We start from the raw sequence: 12,494 nt of genomic DNA on the forward strand, positions 1-12,494 counted from the left end.
AAATAAATGTCTCCCCTGGTCCTTCTCTTCACTAGACTAGCCATGCCCAGTTCCTGCAACCGTTCTTCGTATGTTTTAGCCTCCAGTCCCCTTTTTCTCCCAGCCTTCCTGTTGATTCCTCAAACCTTCATCTCTATCCTACAAACGCCCACACTCTGCAAGACTGTGCCTTCCTCTATCCATCCCCATACACACACACACCACAATGACAATAGGTTGATGCTGATAACTACCAGTCCACCGCAGGTGCTGAGTGAAGCAAAAGACTCGTGACTGCGGTTGAGCACATGGCCCGTGTAGAAGCAGAGCTGGTCTACTGCCTGATGATGACGGCGAATGCTTCGGTTCTCGTCGATTTCTTCTATGGAGAAACCAGGAGCCAAAAACTGATCATCGTGGTGGAGCATCAGGTAGAGATCAGAGGTAGGATGAAGCCCAGCACTGAGAGGCAGGCGAATAAGCAATTGGGCAGCATCTTCAGCCAACGGTAGGGATGCAGAACGTCGCCTCCGAGCCTTGTTAGGGCCACTTTTGGGAGGTTGCAGAAAATGGACTCTGTCGAGAGGAACCTGCTCTGGAATCACCACGGCCAGCTCCGCAACAGCTGCAAAGGACAAAGAGAAGAAGGGTTGATATCAGAAAGCATCCAGCTACCCCCATCTCCCGTAATCAAAGCAACTTTTTTCCTCTAATTCAGGAGTCGGCAACCTTAAACACTCAAAGAGCCACAAAGGTCCTAACTGGAAGCCCCCATTCAATTCTGGAGCTGACCGCAAGTCGAGTTCCCCCATCATAATCTCCTCCTAGCACGGTGTCTTTTTTCCTCTGCCGTCTGGAAGTTGGTTCCCCCACCATAGTCTCCTCCTAGTGCGGCATCCTTTTTCCTCTACCTGTCCTAACCAAAAGCCCTATCAATTGTGGAGCCGACCAGCAACAGGGAGCCGCAGCAGAGGGATGAAAGAGCCACATGCGGCTCCAGAGCCCCAGGTTGCTGACCCCTGCTCTAATTTGTTAACATTCTGAGCTTAGGAGGAGTCAACCCCTGACCTTCGGTGCTAGTTGTTAGAACATGACAATGAAAAAAAAATGCTCTTATCCTCCATCCTAAATCTGTGAGTTTCCCAAATGGATCTAGCTAGACTAGAAAGATCCAGAGCATGATCCAGAAAGCTCTTCTTATCTTCTTGAATGGAGCTAGGATTTGCAGGATTTCAATCCATCAGAATAGAGTTGGAAGGGACCTTGGAGGTCTTCTGCTCAGCCTCCTGATCAAGCAGGAGAACCTATACCATTTCAAGATAAGTGACGGTCCAGTCTCTTCTTAAAAGCCTCCAGTGATGAAGCACCCACAGCTTCTGAAGGCAAAAACTTAGATAAGTTCTGAAGGAGACTATCTAAGCTAAAGTCCAGAATCTCTTGTCAGGGTTCCAGATCAAGGCTGGAGAAAACCAAGGAGGAAGCACTACATGGAATCTCTCACAAGAGTACCTTGTATGCCAACAGTGGCCCTGCAGAATTTCACACTGAGATTTCTAAATTAATTTATTTAGCAAATGCATATAAGGCCAGGGAGGCTATAATGCGATACACCAGAGATGGGTTTCAGCAGGTTCTGACCAATTCTGGACAACCGGTAGTGGAAATTTTGAGTAGTTCGGAGAACCGGCAAATACCACCTCTGACTGGCCCTGCCCCCATCTATTCTCTGCCTCCTGAGTCCCAGCTGATCGGGAGGAAATGGGGATTTTGCAGTATCCTTCCCCTGGAGTAGGGTGGGAATGGACATTTTACAGTATCCTTCCTCTGCCACGCCCACCAAGCCATGCCACATCCCCCAAACCACACCCACAGAACCGGTAGTAAAAACATTTGAAACCCACCACTGAGAAAACACACAACAGAAGTCCTGCCTGGACTTCTTTCTAGAGATCTTCCACTTCCGGTGAATGCAGCCAGATCTTGCTGCCCTACAATTATCTTCAAGCACAAAGAAACCTGACAGCATACAGCACAATTCCACAATAAAACAGCTACAAGATACTCAAGTACAGGTAGTTCTCTAGTTACAACACCTCATTTAGTGACCGTTCAAAGTCACGTCGCTGAAAAAAGCGACTTAAGACCGTTTTTCACAATTGCAACCTTCATGGCAACATGTTCTCGTTTTGCAGCAAAGGGCACACGAAGAAGGGAGACCCTCCCAACCACAGATAAAGGCACCTATCTGACTGAGCCTTGGTGGCGCAGCAGACTAAAGTACTGTTAAGTAACACCAGCTGCCTGCAATTACTGCAAATTCAAATCTCCCCAGGCTCAAGGTTGACTCAGCCTTCCATCCTTCCGAGGTAGGTAAAATGAGGACCCGGTTTGTGGGGGCAATAAGATGACTTTGTATAAAAAAGAACACTGCTGGGGGGGGGGGCGAAAGCCCTACTAAGCAGGTATATACAAAAGTATGAAGGCTCTTGCTTAATGCATTGTAAGCCGCCCTGAGTCTCCGGAGAAGGGCGGCATTTAAATCGAACCAATAAATAAATAAACTTGAAGAGCCCCCACACGCGCCGAGGGACAAGAAGCGCTTCGCAAAAGCGGCTCTGCACCCGATCCAGTCCTATCTCTCACCCTAGCGGGGGTTGGGGCACTTAAAGCGTTCCGCTCACCGCCCCCGATTCTTGCAAAAGTAGGATATTTCCAATCTGGAAACAAGAGGCGTCCTTTTTGGATAAAGGGGGGGAGGGAATGGGACACCCCCCCTCCCCGTCTAGAGCAGAAGATGGAGGGAGGGAAAGGGAGAAGGTACGGAAGGAAGAAGACGCGTGCAGTTCGGCTTTGCAGCACCCCGCATTTTGTGGCTTTGCAGCACCCCGCATCTCGGGGCTTTGTTAACACCCCAAATCTCGGGGCTTTGCAACAACTCGCATTTTGTGGCTTTGCAGCACCCCTCATTTTGTGGCTTTGCAGCACCCCGCATCTCGGGACTTTGTTAACACCCCAAATCTCGGGGCTTTGCAACACCCCGCATTTTGTGGCTTTGCAGCACCCCGCATCTCGGGGCTTTGTTAACACCCCAAATCTCGGGGCTTTGCAACAACTCGCATTTTGTGGCTTTGCAGCACCCCTCATTTTGTGGCTTTGCAGCACCCCGCATCTCGGGACTTTGTTAACACCCCAAATCTCGGGGCTTTGCAACACCTCTCATTTTGTGGCTTTGCAGCACCCCTCATTTTGTGGCTTTGCAGCACCCCGCATCTTGGGCTTTGCAGCACCCCGCATTTTGTGGCTTTGCAACACCCCGCAACTTGGCAGGCAAGGCGTTGGCAAACTCCCCGAACCAGCCGCATCGTTTAAGAGGCGTTTTGCAAGCAGCAAGCACCCCCCCACACCCCCCCCCCCACAATGCCGTTTCCCCCCTTCCCGAGAGGGATCCGTCCGTAGCTAGCAAAGATGCTCCGGGAAGGGAAAGAGGGAGGAAGAAGAGCCCAGAGTCTTCCTACCTGTCTCGGGACTCGCTTGGCCAAGGACGAGCAGCAGAGCGAAGAGCGGGGGCGAGGTAAAGAACAGGAAGGGGCCGTCAAACATTTTAATTGTAGTCGAGGGCCCCCCAGGAACTGGGCTGCAGAAGCCGGGAATTGCGGAGGGAAGCGGGAGTCGATGGCAGCAGGCAGGCAGGCAGCAAACTCTCGGCTGGGACTAATCGCGAAGCCCTCCCAGATTTTGGGGTGGGGGTGGGGGGGGGGAAAGAAAATAATAATTAACTCCTACAGACAAACTCAACGTGGTTTACAGAAAGGGAGGAAAGGGGAGGAGAAGGGAGGAAAGGAAAAGTGGGGGTGGAGGGGGGGGCCAGAAGAGAAAGTGGAAGGGGGGGTGGGAAAAAAAAAACTTTGGAGGTAAAGTGCTGATTGGAAGCTTAATCTGCCGGAGCTACACCTCCTGCCCGCTGATTGGCCGTCGGAATTAACACACTCGGGTAAATAGCGAAGTTGTAAACTGAGCTGCGGTACACGTGGGTGGCGGGTGAAGGCCGAGGGACGGCAGCAGGGGGCGCTCGAGAGGCGAAGAAGGGGAGGCTCCTTGCCGCGTCTGGATGGGGGAGACGCGGGCAGCCCGCGGCTGTCCTCAGCACCATTCCTGCCTTGGCGTTGGCCTTCGCTCCTTCGCTTTGTCTGCAGATGTTCAGCAGGTGAAGGGACCTGTATCAGTGGTGAAATCTACAATTTGTTACTACCGGTTCTGTGGACGTGACTTGGTGGTGGTGGTGGGGTAATGTGACTGGTTGGGTGTGGCCAATTTTATTTTATTTTTTACTTTTAAAACCATTTTTTCTACAACCTATAAATATAAATCAATATAAATCAGCATATAAATCAAATTAAAAAAAAAAAAAACCTCTTCGGGGAAGAGTTTGTAAAAAAAAATGCTTTCAAAAGGCTCTGACGATCCCAGCTGAGTTGCCTGATTGCCAATCAGGCAACTCAGCTGGGATCGTCAGAGCTTGGATCCTCACAGGCATTTAAAAGAAAAAAAAACTTTTTTTCTTTTAAATGGCTCTGACGATCCCAGCTGAGTTGCCTGGATCATCAGGCAACTCAGCTGGGATCGTCAAAGGCATTTAAAAGAAAAAAAGCCTCTGATGATCGCACAGCTCAGCTGGGCATGGGGGGGTGGGGTGGGCAGGGATTTTTGCTACCAGTTCTCCGAACCACCCGTCTCCATCGCTACCGGATCGGGCGATCCGGTCCGACCGGGAGCATTTCACCCCTGACCTATATATATATATATATATATATATATATATATATATATATATATATATAACCAAGGTTTTTTGTAGCTCCAGCTCAGTAGAAGCAGATGAAAGCAAACGAGCTAGAAATGGATCTATTTAGGTCTCCCACCTAGCAGTTAGAGCTTGCTAGCTGTTAGAAAGGAAAAAAGCCCAGAACCAAGTAGATGTGATTCTACTGAGCTGGAGCTACAAAAAAAACCTTGGTTACGTAGGGAAAACCTGGCTAGAAGAAAAACACACATAAACCCTACGAAGAAATAAGAAAATTGATACTGTACCTTTACAGGGAGGATACATAAGATATGGGTGTGACCTACTGATGAAAGCAAACGAGCTAGAAATGGATCTATTTAGGTCTCCCACCTAGCAGTTAGAGCTTGCTAGCTGTTAGAAAGGAAAAAAGCCCAGAACCGAGTAGATGTGATTCTACTGAGCTATCAAACAGTGTGTGGCCTGGGTAAAATTATTTTTAAATTATCATGATACACATATTTGTTGTGATATTCATCACTGTAATATTGATAATATAATAATATAATGAAAGGGACGGCAGAGAGCGAGGTGCCTGGATGGAGTCACGGAAGCAGTCAGCGGGAGCTTAAATGGACTCCTGGGGATGGTAGAGGACAAGAAGGCCTGGAGGAACGTTGTCCATGGGGTCGTGATGGGTCGGACATGACTTCGCAACTAACAACAACAACAAAATAATATAATAACCATAATACTTAACATCATCTTCTTTAAGAACTCTCCACTTTAGCATTTCCTCCTTTTTATATCTCCTCCTTTCTAATTTCTGCTTCTATTCTCTAGACATGGATAAAATATGTCCCATATCGAAAAATATTTCTTCTTTATCCTTAATAGGAAGCATTAGTCTATCCATTTCTGCGCATTCTAATATTTCCTTAATTACATTCCCCTCAGACGGAATCTCATCATTAAGGGACCGATATTTTATCCACCACATTTTTTTCTTTTTTCTGTTTGGATTTGGACAATGTAGAGAACCATGGTTTGCTTAATTGTGGTTTACTGGCTGAGTCATAACTTGGCTCAGTTTCCAAGGGTTGTCTTTGTGCCACACACTGTTTAATCCTGGTTTGTAGGATTAACCCAGTTTGTGTTAATGCAACACCCTGAATGAACCATGAAGGAGTTGGCTCCATTTTAGCTGAGTGTTTTGTGGAAGCTCATCCACGGTAAACTGGGTTTAGGATGGGTGAAATCCAGCAGATTCTGACAGGTTCTGGAGAACCGGTAGAGGAAATTTTGAGCAGTTTGGAGAACCGGCAGATACCACCTCTGGTTGGCCCCAGAGTGGGGTGGAAATGGAGATTTTGCAATATCCTTCCCCCAGGAGTGGGGAGGGAATGGGGATTTTGCAGTATCCTTCACCTGCCACGCCCACCAAGCCACGCCCACAGAACCGGTAGTAAAAAAATGTGGATTTCACCACTGGTTTAGGATACCCCATTGATAAGTGTGCTGAGTGTAAGTAAAAACTTTCTAGATATGTAGAAGCAATGAGAGGCAAGTGTTTGAGTGGTACGGTGGCCTAGAGGCGGAGCTCTCGCCTCACAAAGCTGTGAGTTCGATCCTAGGTAGAGTTACATATTTCTCTCTCTGGGCACACTGTGAATATATCTTCTGAATAAAACTCCGCATTGGCGACAGGAAGGGCATCTGGCCAGTAAACATTCAGTTCCATTCAGTTGCCCAGACTCCACGCCACAAGGGATTATGGGGTCGTTAAAAGTGGATGACTGAGAGGCAAGTGTTTCAGAAGTTTTCCTCTTGAACTCTTAACCCTAGTTTGTTGCATAACATAATTAGGTTTATGTTGCCTAAACATAAACACATCTGAGTTTACGTGTTGAATTATACCAGCATCTCCAAACTAGATGCATTCTTTATATTAAACCACAGCATATCTGGAGGGGCATAACACGAGGAAAGGCTGCAGTGAACTTTCAATGGATGGCTTGCAAAGCATTAAGAACCAGCCACGTTTCTGACTTCCCGGTGTGTGAAATCATCCACTTTTGCTTTGCTATGGTTAATAATTAGCAGGCCTCTCTGAAATTAGAATTAAGTGCAGTGTTTGATCCAGCCACCAATTTTATGCACGGAAAGCTTTTCAAGGGACGGAGAGAGAAACTGGTGTGAGGTTGTGGCGCCACAAAAGCATCAGCTCTGCCGCGGAGCTAGAGAGGGTTAAATCATGCACAGGAGCCCTGAGAGCATGAAAAGATGGCAGATTTGTTAGGGGGCTGCCTTGTTCCAATTAGCCCCTTGGGCTGGGAAATACCGTGTTTCCCCAAAAATAAGACCCTGTCTTGTATTTTTTTGAACCCTGAAATAAGCGCTTGGCCTTATTGCCATGCGCTCAAAAGCCCAATTGGGCTTATTATCAGGGGAGGTCTTATTTTGAGGAAAACAGGGTAGATGTATTTTTTTTCCCCATGTTAGCGCATTGTACAACTCCATGGAGCTTATTGATTCCATGCGTCCAGTGGTGAAATGCAATTTTTTTTACTACCGGTTCTGTGGGCGTGGCTTGGTGGGCGTGGCTTGGTGGGCATGGCAGGGGAAGGATACTGCAAAATCTCCATTCCCACCCCACTCCAGGGGAAGGATACTGCAAAATGCCCATTCCCACCCCACTCCAGGGGAAGGATACTGCAAAATGCCCATTCCCTCCCCACTCCAGGGGGAAGGATACTGCAAAATCTTCATTCCCACTCCACTCTGGGGCCAGCCAGAGGCAGTATTTGCCGGTTCTCCGAACTACTCAAAATTTTCGTTACCGGTTCTCCAGAACCTGTCAGAACCTGCTGGATTTCACCCCTGCATGTGTCCTGCAAAAGCAAAGTTAGATAAAACCACGCTTCAGTTAATCGTGAATCGGGACATCGGGCAAATGCAGCCTCTGAGATGTTGAGGGAAGGTTTCACCCCAAAATGGCCGCCTCTTTGGCTTGGCCTCCTGCTTCTTTCATTGGTCCACACAACTGGCTATACCTCCAATTTCTTCTCCCTCTCTCCTTCTTTTTTTTTTTTTATTTTTTTTTTATTATTTTTTTAATTTGATTTATATGCCGCCCTTCTCCGAAGACTCAGGGCGGCTTACAATGTGCTCAGCAATAGCCTTCATCCTTTTTGTATATTTATACAAAGTCAGCTTATTGCCCCCACAAACTGGGTCCTCATTTCACCTACCTTAGAAAGGATGGAAGGCTGAGTCAACCTTGAGCCTTGGCGAGATTCGAACCTGCAGTAATTGCAGGCAGCTGGTCTTAAGCAGCTTAATGACAGGGTGCTTTAAACCCTTGTACTACCAAGGCTCTTCTCCTCTCCCTCCCTTTCTCTCCCTCCCTCCCTCCCTCCCTCTCCCCCTCTCTTCTCAGTATGGTAATTCACATCTATCAGACTTTCATGTCTTTGGAGATTCTCAGTCATCCAGGTCATGGTTGTCCCAAAGGTGCTTTTTCAAAGGGCATCTGGACTTCCTTGATTTTTTTTTCCCTTGAAGACATTTCGCCTCTCATCTAAGAAGCATCTTCAGTTCTTAAGAAGCTTCTTGGATGAGAAGTGAAACAACTTCAAGGAAAAACAAAGTCTAGCTGCCTTTTGAAAGAAAAAAAAAACACCTTTGGGACTATCAGGCCTTCAATTCCAGCTTTGGACTGTCATATGGTGCTTGAGTCATTTGTAAGTGGTAGGTTTTCTTTTCTTGTTTCTTTTTTTTTATTATTAGAAACATCATCTTCCTCTGCTCCTTTTTTCAAATTTTTATTTCATCCTTCCTCTTGAAATACCCTCAAGAGGAGCCAAGTTTTGCAGATATGATTGCAAAATTAATAAGCCCTTGGAGACGTTGAACATATGTTATAAACATCTTCGCTAGAAGAAGCCGTTTGGCTCTTGGAGAGTTAATTTGGATGGGCATCAAAGTATTTTACATCTTTTCTCATCTAGATAGCATCATTGGCTTCCTCTCAAAGGGATATATATATATATATATATATATATATATATATATATATATATATATATATATATTATATATATATATATATAGAGAGAGAGAGAGGGAGAGAGAGAGAGAGGAGAGAGAGAGAGATGTGGATAGATAGATAGATAGATAGATAGATAGATAGATAGATAGATAGATAGACAGATATGTCTTTGGTTATTCGGGTTTTCTCCCGTGTAAAATTGGAGGTTTCTTGCCAAGAAACCTCCAATTTTACGCGGGAGAAAACCTGAATAACCAAAGACCTACATACAAACACCCGCGAAAACCTCAGAATATATATATATATATATATATTAATTATATGGGTTTTTATCGAAGCAAACTATTTTAAACAAACTATTTTGTGTTAAATTTATATTTACTGACAAAGAAATAAAGGGAGACTAGTATAGATCTATTTCAAGCTATTTAGCTCTCATCAGCTAGCCATACCCTTCTGATATTCGAACTTGGACTGCTTGCATATTAGGCAGATGTATTAACCTCTAAGCCACAGGTTTTATTTCTTTATTTCTTTGTCAGCAAATATAAATTTAACATAAAATAGTTTGTCGTGAAAGCGACTGCCTGAGGGCTCCTGGATTGGGGCTGAAAGGTGAAAAGGAAGCAGTATGCTCCTTCCCATATTTGGGTAGACCAGGTTGCTTCGATAGAAAACCCATTTAATCTCCCCTGGTGCAAGCTGACAAAGGATCGGTTGAATTGTTGTCAATTTCTATGAGAGAAGCGAAAGTGGATGTCTTAGCAGAGATTAACATCTTGACCAGAAATCCAAAGATGGTGGGATTGCTGGTCACATAAGGACTGAATTCACAAAACATGCTAAACTCTAGCCAGCAGATGTCCATGGAGCTTCTCAGTCATCCAAGTCATGGTTGTCCCAAAGGTGCCTTTTTCAAGAGGCAAGTGGACTTTCTGGTTTTTCTTTGAAGACGTTTCACTTCTCATCCAAGAAGCTGAAGAAGCTTCTTGGATGAGAAGCGAAACAGCTTCGAAGAAAAACCAGAAAGTCCACTTGCCTCTTGAAAAAGGCACCTTTGGGTCTAGCCCAGGGGTCTGCAACCTTAAACACACAAAGAGCCATTTGGACCCGTTTCCCACAGAAAAAAAAACAACACAGGGAGCCACAAAACCTGGGTGGGCGTGGCCAATTCCACATCACTCACTCCCACCCAGTCACATGACTCCCCCCTAGTCACACCTACCCAGCTGGTCATTAGGGCAGAGAACCGGTTGTTAAAAAACACCGGGAACCACAAAACCCTTTTCTCTCTTTCTCTCCTCCCCTCTCTCTGTATCTCTCTATGTCTCTCTCTCTCCTCTTCTCTCTCTCCCTCTCTCCCTCTCTGTATCTATGTCTCTCTCTCTCCCTCTCTCCCCTCCTCTCTCTGTATCTCTCTATGTCTCTCTCTCTCCTCTTCTCTCTCTCACTCTCTCCCTCTCTGTATCTATGTCTCTCTCTCTCCCTCTCCCCTCCTCTCTCTGTATCTCTCTGTCTCTCTCTCTCTCCTCCTCTGTCTCTCCTCTCTCCTCTTCCTCTCTCCCTCTCTGTATCTATCTCTCTCTCTCCCTCTCTCCCCTCCTCTCTCTGTATCTCTCTCTGTCTCTCTCTCCTCCTCTCTCTCTCCTCTCCCTCTCTCCCTCTCTGTATCTATGTCTCTCTCTCCCTCTCCCCTCCTCTCTGTATCTCTCTATGTCTCTCTCTCCCCTCCTCTCTCTCTCCTCTCCCTCTCTGTATCTATGTCTCTCCCTCTCCCTCTCTCCCCTCTCTCTGTATCTATGTCTCTCTCTCCTCCTCCTCTCTCTCTCCTCTCCCTCTCTGTATCTATGTCTCTCCCTCTCCCTCTCTCCCCTCCTCTCTCTGTATCTTGGATTTCCAAGGCCAGGCAAGGAGTGACTGGGAGAGGAGGGCGAGGGGCGGGGCCAGCCAGTGATGGGACAAGGAGCTGCAGCAGAGGGCCCAAAGAGCCACATGTGGCTCCGGAGCTGTGGGTTGCTGACACCCGGTCTAGCCAGCAAAGCCCAATTGCTGTGTTCATGTACAACAGAGAAAAGGAGATCTACTTGAAACTTTGGTCCAGCCTAAATGAAATCAACCCTGTGTGTTCTTTGGAAGCTGAAACTCAAATCCTTTGGCCACTAAATGAGAAGAGAGGACTCCTTGGAAAATATCCCGATATTGGGAAAGATGGGAGGCAGAAGGAGAAGGAGACAGCAGAAGATGAGATGGTTAGATAGTGTCATTGACGCAATGAACTTGAGTTTGGGTAAACTCTGGGAGATCATGCAGGATGGGGGGAACCTGGTGTGTTGTGGTCCATGAGGATCCAAAGAGTTGGAACACAACTTAGAGACTGGACAATAATAACTTAAACTTTTAAAGCTTCTTTGGCACAATCCCTCCAACTTTTGGAGCACTATTCCTAAAAACCATGCCATAGTTACCTGGAAGAGCACACTAAGTTTTGGCTAAAAGTTTCATCTTTACATTCAACAAGTGTAACCAAAGGCCTCCATTTGGGAGTCTTTGCTGGAATCGCAGAATCTGTTAGAGTAGACGCTTCTTTAGTTTAATCTCTGCACTTCCCACAACTGAATTAAATCTATCTGCAGACATCAAGGAACTCTGCGTTTTGATCTGAAGGAATGAAGACACTTCCTTCTTTTTACGAGCAGACAAAGGATTGCCAGGCATAGCAGTGAAAGATGCAAGATAGCTATAGATGGATGGATGGATGAACAGACAGACAGATGCACAATAGATAGATGGATAGGTGGAGAGAGAGAGAGACAGACAAACAGACAGAAGATGGATGATAAGATAGATGAGAGAGAAAGAGAGAGAGAGATGAAAGATGGATGAAAGATAAATGACAGACTTACTGACTGGCTGGCTGGCTAGCTGGCTGACAGACAGACAGACAGACAGACAGACAGACAGACAGACAGACAGACAGACAACAGATAGCTTTCTGAATGGACCATTTCTGCAGTTTTAAGTTTGCACAATCTCAGGTTCTAGGTGTAAAATATGGTGTGCAAAACCCAAAGAGAATTTGCACAAGATAACATTGTCTATAGCAGTGATGGCGGACTTTTTCGGCACTGAGTGCCAAAAAGGAAGCACTTCGTGCGCGCGCACACACGCGCACTTCTCGGGGCCACGACCCGGAAGAAGAGCTACCCAGGGGGCATGCTTGTGCCGGGAAGGTACTTCTGGTTTCCGGTGCGCGCATAGACGCCGGCCAGCACGTCTTCCGGTTACTGCATGTGCGCATGCTGACGCTGACGCTGGAAAACAGAAGAACAGCTTTTCTGGTTTCTGGCACCTCCGCACGCAGGAAGGCCAGCTGATCGTCGCATGCGCGTGTGTGCCAGAAACCCAGAAGAGGAACGGGTGATGCCACATGTGCCAGGCGACAGGGCTCCGTGTGCCACTTCGGGCATGCGTGCCATAGGTTCGCCATCACAGGTCTATAGTGTATCTTGATGCACTTGATTTATACTGGACCTTTTTTGTATAATATTTTTTTTCTTCCTGTAGCAACCATCAAGTGAAATGGATAAGGTGAAGAAGGGTAATGACTTTCCAAGGAACCAGCGATTACCAAAGGTTAAATACAAATAGTGAATTCTGGGTTCTACAACCTAGGTTTTGTACTGT

The 12,494-nt window shown here is 46.5% G+C and overlaps 1 protein-coding gene across 1 annotated transcript in view; it reads right to left on the minus strand.

Annotated features, from left to right (window-relative positions):
• ADAMTS17 (ADAM metallopeptidase with thrombospondin type 1 motif 17) overlaps window positions 1-3,579 on the minus strand; it is a 179,507-nt gene extending 175,928 nt beyond the window's left edge. The window contains exons 1-2 of the mRNA XM_070953589.1: window positions 3,495-3,579; window positions 234-604 (exon numbers count right to left, since the gene is read on the minus strand). Coding sequence (XP_070809690.1) covers window positions 234-604; window positions 3,495-3,579 — 456 coding nt within the window. The remainder of the gene's footprint in view (window positions 1-233; window positions 605-3,494) is intronic.
• Window positions 3,580-12,494: the final 8,915 nt, after the last annotated feature.

This window comes from Pituophis catenifer, unplaced genomic scaffold (genome assembly GCF_029215685.1).
Source record: "Pituophis catenifer annectens isolate HBS135680 unplaced genomic scaffold, rPitCat1.0.hap2 SCAF_14, whole genome shotgun sequence".
Taxonomy (NCBI): domain Eukaryota; kingdom Metazoa; phylum Chordata; class Lepidosauria; order Squamata; family Colubridae; genus Pituophis; species Pituophis catenifer.